Consider the following 19,896-nt stretch of genomic DNA (forward strand, 5'->3'; position numbering starts at 1 on the left):
TGGCCTCCCACACCAGTGGAAGGAATTTCTCTCATTTGCTCTAACAATTCCTTTCAAAATCCTAAAAACTTCAATTACCACTTTGCCTTCTATTGTCCAGGGAATAAAAGCCTAGTTTTTGTAATCTCTGCTCCTAATCTAACCCTTGCAGCCCTGGTAACATTCTGGTATGGTCCTCATCTCCATTCACTTAAGTCCAAGGGACTTGAAAGGATATGGTGCACAACTGGCTTAGCTATTCACCACAAGATCTGGCTGGACTACTTAAAACAGTACAGGTTCCTGTTCGTACCAGTTAACTGCTCAATACTTTAGGATAATCCTGGGATGCAAAGAAAACTCTTGGCTTCTTTTCTCGACTGCAGACCATTGTCTTAAACACCTCTCCTCTATCCTCTCCACCCTCACTTCCAACAACAAGTGTGAGGAACTCATGGACTTCTTTGTCACTAAGATTGGGATAATCTGATAAGTTGCCTCTGCCATGCCCCCTCCCTTCCACTAAGCTGCCTGGCCAAACTTCCTTTAATGCTCTCCTCCTTGCCCTAACCCTGAGCTCGCATCTTTCTTTAGTTTCTCTCCTTTCTTCCCTCATGCCCTTTCTGAGCTCATCTTATCCATGAGACTCACCTCCTGTTCCCTTGACCCTATTCCCACTAAACTGCTGACCCACAAAACTTCCCCCTTCTGGTCCCCATGTTAGCCAATATTGTAAATGGTTCTCTATTTTCAGGCATTGTCCCTCTCCCCTTTAAATCTGCTGTCATCACTCCTCTCCTCAAAAAAAAATCAAACCTTGACCTGAGCTCCTCTAATTCTGGCCTGTTAAGCATCCCTGATTTTCATTGCTCCACCACCAGCAGTCTCTAAGCTCTGGAGTACCCTTTCTATACCTCTCCACTTCCACCTTGCTTTCCTTCTTTAAGACACCTTTTAAAGCCTACCTCTTTGACGAAGTTTTGGTCATTTAACTTAATATCTCCTTAAGTAGCTCGGTGTTATATTTTGTTTTATAATGCTCCTGTGAAGTGCCTTGGGGCGTTTCATTACTTTAAAGGTACTATATAAATATAAGTTGCTGTTGTTATTGAATCTGCACTGCTTCTAAGGTGCAGTGCCCACAAATGTATGCAGTACTCCAGATGTGGTCTAACCAGGGCTTTGTATAGCCTCTTTATATTATTACCCTCTAGTTATGTAAAGAATTAAAATTTGTTCCAAATTGGATGACCTCATACTTACTTGCATTGAATTTCATCGGCCGTAGTTTCGCCCACTCGCTCAATCTATCAATGTCTCTTTGTAATTTTATGCTCCCGCCCACGCTGTTTACTATGCCACCAATCTTTGTCATTGGCAGATTTAAATATAAGGCTCTTTGTTGTGTTATCTAGATCATTAATAAACTAGTTGAGGCTGCAGCACAGATTCTTGTGGGAAACCACTATCCACTTATTTCTAATTTGATTATATATCCATTATCCCTACTCTCTGTCTTCTACTATCTAGTTAATCTCTTAACCAGTTCAATAATTTGCCTTTAGTTTCATGAGCTTTAATTTTTGCTAAGTCTCTTATGTGGAACCTGATTGAATGCCTTCTGGAAGCTCATATAAACTACATTCGTAGATATTTCCGTGTCTACTACATTAGTTAGTTCCTCAGAAAATCGTTCATTAGATATGGTCTACCCTTTACAGATCCAAGTTGGCTCTCTCTCATTAGCTGAAATTTCTCTAAGTGCTCAGTCACTTTGTCCTTAACTAAAGATTCTCTTAACTACTCCACAACAGACGTTAGACAAATGGTCTGTAATTTCTCTCTTTCTTGCCTTTCTTAAACAATGAAGTTACATTTGCATTTTTCCAATCCCTTTGGATAATTCCTGAATTTAGAGAACTTTGGAAGATTATGGTTAAAACATCTGCAATTTCCCAATTCCTACTTTGAAAACCATCATGTGGAAACTATCAGGTCCTTGGCATTTGTCAGTCTTTAGTTCTAATTTTTCTAATAATGTTTTCTTATTTATGTTAACTGTTGTGAGTTCCCAGAATCTCAGAATAGTATCCAGACATCACTGTAAAGCATCATCGTCCAGAGGTCGTACAACTTTCTGCTGCAGGTTTTCCCTACACTATCTTGTTTTTGTTTCTGCTTTTCCATGTATACTATAAATGTCTGTGAAGTGGTTGCTTAGTTATTTCTTGGGGGGAGGTTATTCCAGTCTCATTTGGTATGAAGCTGTTCAGATATGCTTGTGTGCGACATTGGAGAGGCACAAACTGGTTGCTATTTTTCCTCCTCCGACTTACTGCTGGCTTAACATATGGTGGGATATCAATAGTAACTTAATGGTGAACTGCTTTGTAGAACAGTTTCAGCCTACTCAGTTGTCTTCGTTGTTGCAGTGTAGGCCACTTCAGGGAGTTCAGCATATATGTAACACTGGATGTTCTAGCATAGTTGTTGAAGATGAACCATGCTGCATGCCTTTGAACCATTTCCCGTTTGTTTACAAGGTAGGCTTATTAGGGTTCTCAGACTGTTACTGCGTATTCCAGTGTGGGATGTGCCAAAGTCTTGTATCTAGCAAGCCCCACACTCTCGCCATTGGCCTGTAACAATCCCAGATTAATCCCACTGTCCCACTCTCTCCCCAAAGCCCTGTATCAATCCCAAACTTATCCCACTGCCCCGCTCTTTCCCCATTGACCTGTATCAATCCCAAACTAATCCCACTGCACCGCTCTCTGCCCATATCCCTGTATCAATCCCAAACTAATCCCACTGCACGGTTCTCTACCCATAGAAGACTTTCGTTAGATTTCTCCTTACAAATCCTAGTATTTTGTTTGCATTATTTCCAGCATGAATTATGTATTGTACGATTGTCATGTCACTAGATAGGAAGACCCCAAGGTAAAGGCTGTGCTTGATGGATGTAAGGTTTCCCCTCATCATGCTGTATGTGAATGTCCTAGGCTGTCAGCAACTTGTTGCGTGCATGGTGTGGCATTTTGACAGGTTGAAAGACATTTGCCATCTATGGAACCATTCTCTCAGTGCATTTAAGTCCTTCTGCAGCTATAATTGGTCTTCCAGCCCATGAACGGGTCCATACATGAGGCAGTTCTCTGCTAAGAGCTTTATTTTGGTGTCAGGACTGATTTTATTTTCAATGTCAATTATGTACTGCTGAAACATCAGAGGACCAAGGAAAGCCCCCCTGGGGAACACTCAATGTACTTGGTGTTGAATGTGACTTTCCCCCATCAACCAAAACACGTTGACTTCTCTTAGTTTGACATGTTTCTATCGACTGTAGGGTTTCATCTCTTATCCCATAATGGTTGATTTTATGCATGAGCTTTTGGTGAGATACAGAATCAAATACTTCACTAAAGTTTAGTATCTTCATTACGATTTGTGTTCCAGATTCTCGGTCAGGGTAATGCATGATCTTTTCCAGTGTTCACAATTTGCATTTCACAGGAGTGAGCTTACAAGAATCCATGCTGATAAATTTTTGGGATGTAATGTTCTATATGGGCCATGATTTGGGGAAGTTATATGTTCTAATATTTACAGGAAGCTGAAGTGAGTGAGGCTGATCTATAGTTAACAGAGCGTGATGGGTTGTCTTTTTTAAAGATGGGACATTAGCAGTTAACCAATTTGCTGGTAACCCCATTTCCTTTATTGGCAGGCTGTATACTTCAGTAAGTGTTAATGCTGGCTCTTCAGTAAATTCCTTCGTTATGTACTTCAGGTCTGCATGCCTTGTGATCCAATCCTTTTAGAAGTTTTAATACTCCAGCAATATCTATGTCAAAGCTTGGCATGGTTTGGCTGGGGAGTGTATCCGTTAGGACAATGGTTGGATCATTCTGGGTAAACACTAATCCGTAGTGCTTCTGCTTTCCTGAAACCATCACAAAGAACTCTTGTGTTGTTTGCAATGGCATATTCCAGAACAATCTCTCCTTTTGTGCACAATACATGACCAGAATCGTTTGGGTGCTGAGTGGAGATTTTCAGTCTTTAATAAGTCTTGGATATGTTCATTTTGCGCATTGTCCAGATCCCATTTAATATAATTTTGACATTTGTAGATAGCCTCCCTGTCTCTAGCTTTCCTTATTTGTTTAGGCTCTAATATAAATACATTTGCATTTTCTAATATTTCTCTTTATCGTTGGGTTCACCCGGGGAATCCCCTTAACCTTTTTCTGGGCAAATTGAGTTTGACAGTATAAAGCAGCCCTTGATTCAGTATTACGCAAACTGGAGGAACAGCACCTCATCTTCCGACTAGGCACTTTGCAGGACTTAACATTGAGTTCAACAACTTCAGATCATGAACTCTCTCCTCCATCCCCAATCCCTTTCCGATCCCCCTTTTTCCAATAATTTATAATTTTAAAAAATATACATATTTTTCTTTTCCCCCTATTTCCATTATTTTTAAATGTATTTCCATGCATTGTTTTATCTCCACCTTTTAGCCTATTTCGATCCCTTCCCCCACCGCACTCCCACTAGGGCTATCTGTCACTTGCTCGTCCTGCTTTCTACCCTTAATGTCATCATTAGCACATTCCTTAACAAATATCACCACCATCAACACCCCTTTGTCCTTTTGTCTATGACATATTTGGCAATCTCTTCTTTGCCTCCACCTATCACTGGCCCAATATCCAGCTCTACCTGTCCCACCCCCCCTCAACCAGCTTATATTTCACCTCATTTCTATATTTCTTAGTTCTGATGAAGAGTCATATTGACTTGAAACGTGAACTGTATTCCTCTCTGCAGATGCTGTAAGACCTGCTGGTTTTTTCCAGCTATTTTTGTTTTTGTTTCAGATTTCCAGCATCCGCAGGGGAAGAGGGTGGGAGAGTGGTTTTGGGGAGGAAGAATGACAATGTTGGTGCAGGAGATGGGAAAGGGTTGTGGGGGAGGAGAGGAGGGTTAGGGAAGGTGGCGTCTTAGGTGATGTGGGCAGGGATGGAGATGTGATTATGTCTCACTGTTATATTAAATCAAGAGTTACTCATTAACATGGAAGGGATAGGGCAATCATTGAAGATGGCAAAGCTGTTTCTGATTGAATAAAAAGCTCTGGTCTGTTCAATCACAAGGACAGAGAAAGATTGAGTGAGTGGGAAAAACTGTGGCATTTGGAATTCAATGCTGTCAAGTGTGAGGTCATTTTGGACCCAAGAAAGACAAATCAGGAGTATTTTCTAAATGGTGAGAGAGTAGAAACTATGGAGGAGCAAAGAAATTTAGGTACACAACTCTGTAAAAACTTGTGGATAGATGGTAGATACTAAGTCCAGTGGCAGGGGTACTGATCATACAGATTGTTCTTCCCTGGAATATTCTGAGCTTCTTGAGTGTTGTTGGAACTGCACTAATCCAGGCAAGCGGAGAGTATTCCATCACACTCCTGAATTATGCCTTCTCGATGGTGGACAGACTTTGTGGAGTGAGGAAGTGAGTCACTTGATTGCAGATTATCCAGCCTCTGATCTGCGCTAGAGCCAATTATACACACCATATGCCTCAGCTGATGCTGTATAAAAGGCTATGTTTGAGCACGAGGAATTTATTAATTGGAGAAAAACACATTACGTAACCCTAAAATATAAGCAAAATACTGCAGATGCTGGAGATCTGAAATAAATTAGAAAGTGCTGGAAAAACTCAGCCGGTCTAGCAGCATCTGTTTGATAACACTCCTATGGAGTGCCTTGGGTGTTTTACTGTGTTAAAGGTGCTATATAAATACAAGTAGTTGTTGTTGTACCAGTTCATCAGATTTTCAGGTTCACAAAGTTCAGTTGACCAAGTTCTAGACCATTATATGTAAGTGGTTAAGTGTCCAGTGCCTGAATGTGAGTGGAGGAAACTGCTGTAACTCATTTCCAGCTTAGAAAATTGTTTTTTCTTTGTAGCTATGATACCTCAACAACTAAAGTCCACTCTCTTCCCTACGCCCTAATATGTTCGGAGTAACTAGCATCTTGTGAGTGGCCCTGAGTCCTAGGCTGTTATCAGAAGGAAGGCTGACTCACATTGAATCTTATAGCACAGAGGCCACATGGCTCATCGTGCATATGCCAGCTGTTGATAAAGCTATCCAGTTAGTCCCTCTCCCCTGCTGTTTCCCAATTGCCTTGCAAATTTTTCCTTTTTCCCTTTTGAAAGCTATCGTTGAATCTGCTTCCACTGTCATTTCATACAGTGCATTCCAGAACATAACATCTTGTTGCATAAACAATAATCCTCCTCATCTGTCCTCTGGTTCTTTTGCCATTTACCTTTCATCGTTATCCTCTGGCTACGACCCTGGATTGATCCAAAGAGATTGAACTATGGTGATTGGGAGATAGTTTTTAAATTTAATGAAAAACCCAAGGAACTGCTGTCTAGGGAGCATTAATTCCACAGTACTCTCAGTAAACAGAGTAATGAAAGTATATGGCAGAAGGAACAGGAGCCTAGAGTTTCTGTTCTTGAAGAAGAGTGCATAAATTATTTTAAAAGGGGTATGTTAATGGTTCTGGGCAGTGAGTAGAGAGTGGAATTAGACATGGGGTGGTCTGTAGAAAAAGTCATCACCATGGAGTTGATGGACTGAATGGCCTGATTCTGTGCTGTATTGGTTGAAGGACCCCTTTTCAAATAGGTAGTAATCACAGATCCCCTCCCTCCATGCATAAATCAGACAAAATTTGACACCCAGCCACATGGGATATTAGGACAGGTGACCAAGTGTGCTTCAATCTACTTTGCATAAGACACCCTTAGGAGAAACTAAACATCTGATTTACACACAGCCTTAGGGAGAAAACGGTGCAAAGTGGCAGAAAGACTGGGTACTGGTTTAAAACATGCACAAGGTGCCAAAGGTGGCTGTAGACCTTGGCTTATCACAGGCTCAGAAGGAATATGGTTAAGGTTGTTTATAATGGAAAATACATAGTGTGAGCCCACTTGCACATGTGAGAAAATAGATTTACACCTGTAGAAATAAAAATGGAACATTATGCCAACTGAGAAAACTACTGTCCCTGGAGTTCTATTAATATGAAGCTGGCGAAATATACAGCTTGTTCCAGCATCTGTACTGAAGATAGCATATTGTGTACTACAAAACCTGAGGTAGTAATAGGATTCACACATTAAATCATCGACAATTCAAGATTAGATTGGATGGATAGGCCGATAAAGGAAAAGGGGTTGAACAGGTATGGAACGGTGAATAAACATGATTAGCACTGTTTGCTTGCGTGTAGGGTAAACACCAACATGGATTATTTAAACCAAATGATCCTTGTACCACTTCTGTCTAAATTATTACTATTCAGACAAATTTATGGAAAAAGCAAGATCATAAGAAGCTTGATTAAGCTTGTGAAAATCATTTGTTCTTCCTTCATGTACCAGAACTGAGAAGTTATGGCTATTGGAAAAGTGTGGACAGGCTGGGGCTCTTTTCTCCAGCAAGTTGAAGATTAAGTGATGACCTTCTTAAAAATCATGAAATGATTTTATAAGGTAGACATAAAGATGTTTCCATTGTGTGGAAGATCAGAACTAGGGACCATAAATAAACCCCAGGGCAAACTTTTTTACCCAAAGAGTGGTGAGAATGTGGAACTCGCTCCCAAAAGGAGATAGTTGAGACAAATAGCATAGATACATTTATGGAGAAACTAGACAAACACGTGAAGGAGAAAGGAAAATAAGTATTTGTTAATAGGGTTAAATGAAGTATGGTGGGAGGTGGTTTGTGAGGAGTATAAACACCAGCATAGACCCATTGGGCTGAATGGCCTATTTCTGTGCTGTACATTTTGTAAAAAATGTGATCAGGTAATCACCATTTTAATGGATAAAATTCCATCTTAATGAAGAGCAGTGAGAAATATAGCTATAGGAGAGTGTAAACACACTGCTGCTCTGCCTCTGGCCGTTAAATGATTAAACAAACTGTTTTCTGATACCAAAACAGAGAAAAAGCTGAAAGGATATTTTCTACTTCTGTGCAAACATGTTTCTTTTAATATAACATAAGTCAATGGTTCAAATACTGGTGTAATTTCCTTTTCCATCATTTTCACTGATATAATTTCCTTTTCCACCAATTTCACTGGTGTAATTTCCTTTTCCATCAATTTCACTGGTATAATTTCCTTTTCCATCAATTTCACTGGTATAATTTCCTTTTCCACCAATTTCACTGGTGTAATTTCCTTTTCCACCAATTTCACTGGTGTAATTTCCTTCTCCATTAAATGTACTGCAGTAATTTCTCCCTCCACAAATTTCACGAATGTAATTTGCTTCTGCATTAACTTCACTGGTGTAATTTCCTTCTCTATCAATTTCACTGCTGTAATTTTCCTTTTCCACCAATTTCACTGGTATAATTTCCTTCTCCATCAATTTCACTGCTGTAATGTCCTTCTCCATCAATTTCGCTGGCATTGCTAAAAAAGGACATTTTGTCAAAGCTTTTCGTCTTGCACTCATCAGAACAATCACAAGAATACCATTGTCCAGGGAAGCAGCAACTTTATGGTGTATGAGAAGAGAGTGCTGACTGGTTGGCAAGTGGACTCTGATTGGTAGAGGCGTTGCAACAGAGAATGCACCAGTTAATGGTGACTGACAGTTAACTGCCAAGCATTGTTTGAAATTTTAAACCAGGCAGCTGATTGGTCAAGGCAATGCCCTGAGGAATGAACTAGCAAATGGCTATCACTTATTTTATTTAGCTGAAACAGGCGCAAAGTGTGTACATGCTCTTTATGTCTGCAAAGAACAGGGCCCTGTGTATTAATATATGTAGCTTCCAGTACAAGCAAATGTGCCACACTGTGAGCCTGGCTGACAATCTTAAATTGGTTGTCTGCGTAATTTTTAGCACGCTAAGGATTATTTAGCAAATGTTGTCCAATTACGGAATCACATCTAATGTTGGACACTGTGTTTTGAGTTTTGCAAGGGCAGGCTGGTTGGGTATGGTTCGTACCTTGCCCATTGCCAACAACGGCTGGGATATAAGGTTTGATACGATCCACTAGTCTTTGGGACATATGGCCTAGATACCTGGCATCACACTGGCACGGAAATTCATATACCGCATTACTCATTTGTGTGATAGGCAGAATGTATTTTTGGCTTGATGGCAGCATCCTGTTAGTGGCGAATACCACTCATGTTACTGCTGCATAGTAGCAGCGTGAAACAGCTAACTTCATCCGTTGCTCAAATTTTTGAGATACCTTGCCCTTCCAAACAATGCTTGGCAGTTAACTATCAGTCACCATTAACTGGTGTATTCTCCATGACAATGCCTTTACCAATCAGAGTCCACTTGCCAACCAATCAGCACTCTCTTCTCATGCAGTATAAAGTTGTTTCTTCCCCTGACATTGGTATTCTTGCGATTGTCCTGAGTTCAAGAAGAAAAGCTTTGACAAAATGTCCATTTTCAGCAATGCTCAAATTCTGTACTACCAAGCAACAGTTTCACTGCAGTAATTTTCTTCTCCACCAATTTCACTGGTATAATTTCCTTCTTCAACTTCATTGCTTTAATTTCCTTCTCCATCTATTTCACTGGTATAATTTCCCTCTCCATCAATTTCACCGCTGTAATTTCAAATCAGATTCAATTCCTGTCATGTGCTGAATCAGCTAATGCCAGCAAGAACCATTACAGTTGATCTTGATATTACAGGTAGGGTAGAGAGAGGAGCTACATATATATTACGTCAGGTCTCCCCATGCATTGAGGCTAATTGAAAGGTAGCCTTTATTTCAAAAGGAATGCAAAAGTGAGAAAATGATGATGAAAATTGAATTTCCTTCTTCAGTTTCATTGCTTTAATTTCCTTCTCCATCAGTTTCACTGGTGTAATTTCATTCACCAATTTCAACCTCATCAGGTTGTTTTTATTTCAGATAATCCAGCACCAACAGTATTTTGTTTCTGTCCCATTTTTCTGCCTTTGCTCCACATCCCTCGATACTCCTACTCAACAAAAATCTAATCCAGCACCCACAGTATTTTGCTTCTGTCCCATTTTTCTGCCTTTGCTCCACATCCCTTGATACTCTTACTCAACAAAAATCTATCAGTCTCAGCCTTGACATTTTCAATTGACTCCAAGCACCCATAACCTTTTGGGGGAAAGAGTCCCAGACTGCCATTATCTTTTGTGTGATAAAGTGCTTCCTAGATTCTCGCCTAAATGGACCCACTGTAATTTTAAGATTATGCTTTCTTACCTGGATTCCCACACCAGAGGAAATAACTTCTCTATTTTACCTTGTCACTTTTTTGTTATTTTAAACACCTCAATTACATCACCGCTCAATTAAGTAACCTCAATGGAATATAAACCAAGTTTATGCATTCTGTCTTAATTTTTAACTGTTTAATCCCTACTATGATTATGGCATAATACTTCTATTTTATCCTTCCTGAGGTATGGGGCTTAGACTGAATGCAATACTCCAAATGAGGTCTGACAAGGCACGGTACAACTAAAGCATCATTTTCTCACTTTTGCATTCCAGTCCCTTTTGAAATAAAGGCTACCTTTCAATTAGCCTCAATGCATGGGGAGACCTGGTGTAATATATATGTAGCTCCTCTCTCTACCCTACCTGTAATATCAAGATCAACTGTAATGGTTCTTGCTGGCATTAGCTGATTCAGCACATGACAGGGATTGAATCTGATTTGAATGGCTGAGTATCATTCTGTCCATCTACTGGTCAGATTTTCAAGGGGGAAATCTAGCAAAGCTTTTTCTATCTGGACTGAAGAGAAAGTGATCAAAGCAAGGTATTGTTGTGGAGAGATGAATTAAAGCTCAATAAGTGAAGTACTTTGGATGTTGGAGATCTGAAACAAGGAACAAAATGCAAGAGACACTCAGCATGTCAGGCTGGATCTGTGGATAGAGAAACAAAGTTAACATATAGTGTGAGGTTCCTTCCTCAGTTTAATTTGCATGTTTTCAACTTCATGAGAAATTAAATCCCAGTAAGATGAATACACCTCAGCGATTCAACATTCAAATTTACGTAATGAAATTCAAATCCAGTGGGCATGTGAGCTCTTAATACTTAAATTTCAAGACTGCGATTGATATATTTTTGTTAGGTAAGAGTAATAAGGGCTACAGAACCAGTTTGGGTAAATGGAGATAAGAGACAGATCAGCTTCAATCTGATTGAATTCCTGTTCCAATGCTCTGAAATACTGTGAAATTAAAGAATTTTAAAATGTGAATTGACTCTACAAAATTGCACAAGAAAGACATGTAATTATGTATCAATGAGCTTTTAAGTGACAACTATTCTCTTAAAGCCTGTTTTTCTGATCTGTTTTGCAGGCCGCATCTCCCAGCAAAGTCGCACTTGGAATTTACTGCGGTTTGGTAGCTCTCCTTTTTACTGTAATAAAGACGATTAATTATCGGCTTCACCTTATGTTTGAGGAAGGAGAAATAATACCTCACAGTGACCAGACTGTTATTTCCACAAAGGACATGGTTGTATCTGGAGAAAGGGACAATAGTGAACAAGAATCAGTGCCTTCTGTTAGTCCTGGGTAAGACAGCGCAAATACAAAATTTTCCTTAACCAGTTGTCAAGAATTATTTATACATAATGTCTAGATATATACAATATGAGGATTCATTTTGTTTGTGGTGTTGGTCATGGCTCAGTGGGTAACGCTCCTTCCTCTAATTCAGAAGGCTATGGATTCAAGTTCAGTTCAAGAGATGTGAAAACATAATCCAGACTGATGGTTCCAATGCAGTACCGAGGATGTGCTGCACTGTTGGAGAGGCGATCTTTTGGGTGGGATGTTAAACAGAAGCTCCATCTGTTCTTAGTTGGATGCTTCTCCCGCTGAGGTATGCCTGACAACATGAACTGTAGCTGTGAGCGTGCTCTTGCACTAGACTGCCAGCTGTTTCTTAGGTTTAATGACAGTTGTGGCTGGGTGAATAGCACTCTCATTCTGAATCAGAAGTCATGGGTTCTAGTCCCACTCCAGAGACTTGAATACAAAATTCAGGCTGATAACTTTGAATACAGTGTGAAGGTGTGCTGCACTGTTGGAGTGGAGTTACCGAGGAGCTGCTGCACTGTTGGAGTGTTGCACTGTTGGAGGGGAGGTACTGAGGGAGTGCTGTACAGTTAGGCAGTACTGAGGGAGCGCTGCAATATCAGAACAGCAAGGGGCTACATCCATTGGAGGGATTGTAATGAGGGAAGGTTGCACCTGTCGAAGGAACAGTACTGAGGGAGCGCTGCGCCCATCGGAGGGAAGCAATTCTGAGGGAGTGCCGCAGTGTTGGGGGATGGTACTGAAATTTGGATAAGCAGATTTTGCAATTGGTTTTTCTACTTGGATATTTTCTTAGTCAAGTAAGTAGGTTATAAAATTGTCTGAATCACTGAAGGCAGTAAAACAGAACCTGCAGTTAGTGTGAATGGATTATAGCAGTGACCGCCGAGATTTAAGGTTTACAATCACATATAAAACCATTTGTTTTCAATCGGTCTTGAGCAACAAGGTTTATAATGCCCTAACAGAAGAGCTGTTCTCTGATTTGTAGTCTTCAGGTAACTTGTTCTGCAATACAAAATAAGACAAGAATTACTTAAAAACTGGAAGTTAATATCTTGTGGTGAGATTTGTAATCTTTGTAAGGTTGTAAGACAGTAAAATGCATAGAAATTAAGAACAACTAGGAAATCTCTCCTGATGAATGGATCATTTAGGGTCATGTGGGTTTTTGTTTCAACAGAATTCTGCAATTCAGTTTAAAACATGGAAATAAAAACCTGGTCAAAGTGAGCATGAAGTTGTCGGATTGTTATTAAAAACCAAAGTGATTCACCATTGTCCTTTAGGGAAGAAAACAAAAAAGTAACATTCATGCTACACAAGTGTCAAGCAATGACCATCTCCAACAAGAGAAAATCTAACCATCTCCCCCTGACATTCGATGTCATTACCACCGCTGAATCCCCACTAACGATACCTGGGGGTTACCATTAACCAGAAACTGAAGATGAGGTGAGAGTGACTGGCCTTGACATCAAGGCAGCATTTGATTGAGTGTGCCATCAGGGAGCCCTGGCAAAACTGGAGTCAATGGGAATCAGGGGGAAAGCTCTCCACTGGTTGGAGTCATACCTAGCACAAAGGAAGATGGCTGTGGTTGTTGGAAGTCAATCATCTCAGTTCCAGGACATCAGTGCAGGAGTTCCTCAGGGTGGACCATCTTCAGCTGCTTCATCATTGACCTTCCTTCCATCATAAGGTCAGAAGTGGGGATGTTCGTTGATGATTGCACAATGTTCAGCACTCCTCAGATACTGAAGCAGTCCATGTCCAAATGCAGCAAGACGTGGACAATATCCAGGCTTGGGCTGTCAAGTGGCGAGTAACATTCGCGCCACACAAGTGTCAGGCAATGACCATCTCCAACAAGAGAGAATCTAACAATTTGCCCCTTGACATTCAATGGCATTACCATCACAGAATCCCCCACTATCAACATCCTGGGGGTTACCATTGACCAGAAACTGAACTGGACTAGCCTTATAAACACTGTGGCTACAAGAGCAGGTCAGAGACTAGGAATCCTGCGGAGAGTAACTCACCTTCTGACTCCCCAAAGCCTCTCCACCATCTACAAGGCACAAGCCAGGAGTGTGATGGAATACTCACCACTTACCTTGATGAGTGCAACTCCAACAACAGTGAAGAAGCTTGACACAATCCAGGACAAAGCAGCCCACTTGATTGGCACTCCATCCACAAACATTCACACCCTCCACCACCAATGCATTGTGGCAGCAGTGTGTATCATCTTCAAGATGCACTGCAAGAACTCACCAAAGCTCCTTAGACAGCACCTTCCAAACCCATGACTGCTACCATCTAGAAGGACAAGGGCAACAGACACATGGGAGCACCACCACCTGGAAGTTCCCCTCCAAGTCACTCACCATCCTGACTTGGAAATATATCGCCGCCGTTCCTTCACTGTTGTTGGGTCAAAATCCTGGAACTCTCTTCCTAACAGCACTGTGGGTGTACCTACACTACATGGACTGCAGTGGTTCAAGAAGGCAGCTCACCACCACCTTCTCATGGGCAATGTGGTTGGCTCTTAAAATGCCCTCTGAACAAGGGTAATTAGGGATGGGCAATAAATGCTGGCCAGCGACACCCACATCCCATGAATGAATTTTAAAAAAAGCTTGACGCCATCCAGGACAAAGAAGCCCGCTTGATTGGCACCCCATCCACCATGTTAAACATTTACTCCCTCCACCATTGATGCACAGTGGCAGCAGTGTGTACCATCTACAAGATGCACTGCAGCAACTCAACAAGGCTCCTTCAACAGCAGCTTTTAAACTTGTGACCTCTACCACCTCGAAGGACAAGGGCAGCAAATTCCTGGGAACACCACCACCTGGAAATTCCCCTCCATGCCGCACACCATCCTGACTTGGCACTATATAACTATATTGCTGTTCCTTCACTGTTGGTGGTCAAAATCCTGGAACTTCCTTCCTAACAGCACTGTGAGTGTACCTACACCACATGCCTGCAGCTGTTCAAGAAGGCAACTCACCACCACCTGTTCAAGGGCAATTAGAGATGGACAATAAATGCTGGCCTAGCCAGCAATGTCAAAGAATTTTTTTTAAAAACCTATTGGCCTTGCCCTTTTGAGCCTATATCAAACTTTGAAGGCACAGAAACATGGTTGACTATGGAAAGCTCACTGAATTCACTCAGTTGTATCAAATAAAAGGCTCAGCACCACCTTTTCAGGGTAGCAATGGATGAGCAATAAACGCCTGCTTACCAGTGATGAGAATGGGGAGAGATAAAATGAAAAGAAGGGCTCAGTACTGTACGAAATTCCCTGGGATGTTTTGTCTGAGCTTTAACTGAAATGCAAGTTCCTAAATTCAATTAAAGGGGAAGTATTAATTTTATTTACATAGGAATAGAAGGTGGCCCTTCAGCTCCTCAAGCTCACTCCGCCATTCAATTAGATCATGGCTAATCTGTATCCTAACTCAATCCTTGGCTTTGTATCCTTTAATAATGTTTTTTGGAAAAAAATCTATCGATCTTAGATTTAAGATTATTAATTGAACTAGCATCTACTTTTTTTATGTGAGAGAATATCACACCTTGCAAAATGAAAAGTTTCCCAACTTCTCTCTTGATTGGCCTGGCTCTGATTTTAAGGTTATGTCCCCCTGTCCTCACCAGCCTCACCAGCAGTAAAAGTTTCTCTATCTACCCTGTCATTTTTTTCAACCTTCCTAACAGCAGTGTGGGTATACCTACAACATATGGACTGCTGTGGTTCAAGAGGATGGCTCACTACCACCTTCTCAAGGTCAATTAGGTATGGGCAATAAATGTTGGCCTATCCAGTGACTCCCACATCCTGTGAAAGAAAAAAAAATCCTTTCATAATCCTAAAAACCTCAATCAAATCACCCCTTAACCTTCAATATTCCAAGAAATACAAGCCTAGTTTATACAATATCTCCTGTTGTGGAGGCAGCGGGCTATTTGGCTGCTGGCTGGAGAGACAGCCAGAACCCCGTGTGGCCTCTGTTTGGGAAGGCCCGCTGCACTTTGTTCCACTCAGGCATTTGACAGGCCAGCGGCAGGCCTTCCCCTGAGATTAATAACCTGGAGGCGGAAGCCCCACTCACTGAGAGCTGCCAGCCAACCAGAGGTCGTCAGCTCTATTAAGCAGCGGTGGCTGCTGCCGGGGTGACACCCATGCTAGGCCTAGTATTGTTGCAGGTTCCTTGGTCGCAGATGAGTGATGACAGGAGGAGTTTCACGGGGTGGAAGTCAAGGGGGAAGCTGTGGGAGGGTGGTTGGTAGCAACTGTGAACATTGCTCCAGATGTGGTTTAACTAGGGCTTCGTATGGCTGTAGCCAAATTTCCTCTCCTTTGTATTCTACCCCTCCATTTATAAAGACTAATATTCCATTAGCCATTCTGATTATGTTTTGTATCTGACTACCATCTTTTTGTGATATGTGTATATGGACCCCTAAATCACTTTGAGCCTTCACTGTTCCTAGCTTTTCATTATTTATCCTTTATCAGGCATTTCATAGATGTAAGACACTGAACACTGGATGAATGGACTTATTTATTATTTATTAATCTCTAACCACATCTGGAGTACTGGATCAAGGAGTTTGTTCTTCAAGGAAGATCAGCAGAAGTGTTAAAATTCGCAAACTGTTAGCAGTGAGGTTATGGTCAAGAAGGAATTGGCAATCCATGGGAACATTTACATGCCTGTAGATTATGAATTGATGGAAAACCCAGCACATGGGGCTTTACAAAGCAAAAAACATTAAACTAGGGCACATCTTACTGTCAGAATACACAAACTCAACAGGCCAAGGGTTAATCTGAACCCAGGAGGATTCATTGAACTTCAATTAAATTATACTCTGAGAAATATTCAGAATGCTGCATAGCAAAGTGTAGTGGAAATCTGGAACTGTCAAACCTCAAAAGGCTGTGGATGCTGGTTGTTGATTCAAATTTCAAAACTGAAATCGATAGATTTTTATTGGGTAAGGGTATCAAGGAATATGGAGCAAAGACAGGTAAATGGAATTGTGATGCAGATCAGCCAAGATCTAATTAAATAGTGCTACAGGCTTGAGGGGCATCTTCCTATGTTCTCAACGTGTCAATGTGTTTTTGTTTTAAATTATGAAAAATGTGATCAGTCAGTTATCCAGGATAAAGGCAAGCGTCAGTGACTGACTCGATGGAGATTCTTGAAGTGCACTCCTTCCTTACATTTGTATCTGTCTCAGGTTAGTTGTAAGCTGTCTGTAGCTCAGTGTTATATTGATGGTGATTGTGAAGAACAGTTTGACCAAGGCAGTCACTTAAGGGAAGACCTATTACAATGAGAGGTAATGGTGTACAGCCAAAACAAGATAACAGTACAGGTCTGTAAAGCCCTGGGTCTGGTCTGTGCTGTTAGCTGATCTCAGTTGTGGAGTAACTAGGGTTTTTCAATTCATATTAGCATCATCGGCTAGGGGTTTTGAGACTCACTGTTGTCCGAAAGAAAGAAAAAGTAGAAATAACTTAAATTTCTATAGCCCCTTTCATGATCTCAGGATGCACAAAGTGCTTCATGGCCAATGGAATATTTTTGAAGTGCAGTCACTTTTGTAATGTATGTAATCAAGTGACTCCAGCAATGCGAGTCACTGTTAAGGTCACACATGATTAATGGCTGATTGGGTGAGGGTGCAGTTGGAACTAGATCTAGGAACACAGTTCATACCTTCAGGAGAGAAAGAGAATTGGGAGCTGATGGCAGAGGGGAAGCCATGTCCTTGATTGGAGTAACCCTGCTGTTTTTACCTGGTCTGGGTCAATATGTGACCTCACTCCCATAACCAAAGTGGTTGAGTCTTAACTGTCCTCTGAAGTGGCCTAGCAAACCACTAACCAGGAATCAGTGTTAAATTCCATCTTTGCCAATGATACTCTCATCCCAAGAATTATTTATTTTTTTTAAAAAGAAGTCTCTGGAGAGGGGTTTGGAACCATGATATTCTGGCTCAAAGGTGAGTGTTACCATCGAACCACAACTGAAACCACAACTGCTGATTTATCAAAGTTGTTGCACCCTTTTTGCAATGAATGGTTTCAGAATAAGCCTGGGCCCTCCTGCCAGGGTCTGAAGCATTGTTGTGCTCGATGATTGAGTAGGATGACCCAATCCTCTCAAATGGTCGATGGTAATTTGCTTTGTGAAAAGTAAGAAATGTTTGTTGAAAGAACAGTGTATTACCACAAGATGTAAGGAGACCATCTACTACTTAGATAATTATCTAGGTATTACATACAATTTACTGTACAGCAACAGGCCATTCAGTCCAACAGATCTATGCCGATGTTCCTTTCACCTGTTCCTTTCTCCCTCATGCATATCTAGTTTCCCCTTAAATGCGTCTACGTTATTCACCTCAACTACTCCATATGGTAGTGAGTTCCACATTCCTACCACTCTCTGGGTAAAGAAGTTTCTCCTGAATTTCCTATTGGATTTAACAGTAACTATTTTGTATTTACAGCTCTAGTTTTGGTTTCGCCCACAAGTAGAAACATCTTCAGCAGGTTTACCCTGTCAAATCCCTTCATAATCTGACAACGTACCCTTTTTTTTTTGTAGTGCACAGGTGATTTGTTTAAGCATATGTGCCCTTCATTTTTTTTTTTTGCAAGGCCATGGGTGCACGGTCACTTGTAAGGGCTGACCTGTGATCAGCCTGCAACGGAACTTTTGGCTTCCTGCATGACCATGCTGCTTCAAGGAAACATTGCCATCAGGCCACCCCTCTGTACAGGCTCCTTTCTAGAGGACAAAAACTGTATACAGTATTCCAGATGTGGTTTCATTAAAGCCCTGTACAGCTGCAGTGAAACTTCCCCACTTTTATACGCGATTCCCCTTGCAGTAATTGCCAACATTCCATTTGCCTTCCTAATTACTTGCTGTACCTGCATACTAACTTTTTGTGATTCATGTACCAAGACACCCAGTTCCCTCTGTACCACAGAATTCTGCAATCTCTCTCCATTTAATTAGTATACTGCTTTTCTATTCTTCCTGCCAAAGTGGACAAGTTCACATTTTCCTAAATTTTACTCCATCTTTTGCCAAATTTTTGCTCATTCACTTAACCTATCTGTATTCCTTTGCAGGCTCTTTTCCATCTTGTAACAACTTACTTTCCTAGCAATCTTGGTGTCATCAGCAAATTTAGCTACGATACATTTGGTTCCTTCATCCAGGTCATTGATATGGATTGTAAATAGTTGAGACCCAAGCACTGATCTCTGTGGCACTCCACTTCTTACAGCTTGCCAACCCAGAGAAAGACCCATTTATCCCTACTCTCTGCTTCCTGTTAGCTAACTAATCCTTTACCCATGGTAATATGTTACCCCTTACATCATGTGCTCTTACCTTGTGTAGTAACTTTTGATGAGTCACCTTATCATATGCCTTTTGAAAATTCATGTACACCACATCTATAGGTTCCCCTTTAGCCACGTTCCTTGTTAATTCCCTAAAGAACTCTAATAAATTAGTTAAACACGATTTCTCTTTCACAAAACCGTGTTGACTCTGCTTGATCCCATTATGATTTTTGAAATATCCTGGCATAACTTCCTTAAAAATGGATTCTAGCAATTTCCCTATGACAGATGTTAGGCTAAGAGGCCTATAGTTTCCTGTTTTCTGTCTACCTCCTTTCTTTAATGAAGGTGTTATATTTGCTATTTTCCAATCTGCTGGACCCTTCCAGAATCTAAGGAATTTTGGAAGATTATAACTAATGCCTCTACCATCTCTGGAAGCACTTATTTTAAAACCCTAGGATGCAGACCATCTGATGCTAGGGACTTGTCAGCTTTTAGGTCTAATAGTTTTTCCCAGCACCTTTTCCTGGGTGATGGTGGTTGTTTTAAGTTCCCCTCTCCCTTACACCTTTGGGAAGTTTTCTAAGTCTTCTATAGTAAAGACAGACACAAAATACCTGTTCAATGCTTCCACCATTTCCTTTATCAATTCCACAGGCTCACTCTCCAGAGGACGAACGCTAGCTTTAGTTACTCTTTTCATATCTAATTGTTGAAATTCTTACTATCTGTTTTTATATTATTAGCTAGGTTTCTCTCATACTATACTTCCTCCCTCTTTCTTATTTTCCATTATTGGTTGGTTTGTGCTGACCATGCA

At 40.9% G+C, this 19,896-nt stretch overlaps 1 protein-coding gene across 1 annotated transcript in view; it reads left to right on the plus strand.

The window, feature by feature from the left end:
• LOC144680701 (pecanex-like protein 2) overlaps positions 1-19,896 on the plus strand; it is a 211,603-nt gene that overhangs the window by 17,205 nt on the left and 174,502 nt on the right. Inside the window, exon 2 of the mRNA XM_078541957.1 lies at positions 11,427-11,644. Within this exon, the coding sequence (XP_078398083.1) occupies positions 11,427-11,644 (218 nt within the window). The remainder of the gene's footprint in view (positions 1-11,426; positions 11,645-19,896) is intronic.

Source organism: Cetorhinus maximus, chromosome 5 (assembly GCF_964194155.1).
Source record: "Cetorhinus maximus chromosome 5, sCetMax3.hap1.1, whole genome shotgun sequence".
NCBI lineage: Eukaryota > Metazoa > Chordata > Chondrichthyes > Lamniformes > Cetorhinidae > Cetorhinus > Cetorhinus maximus.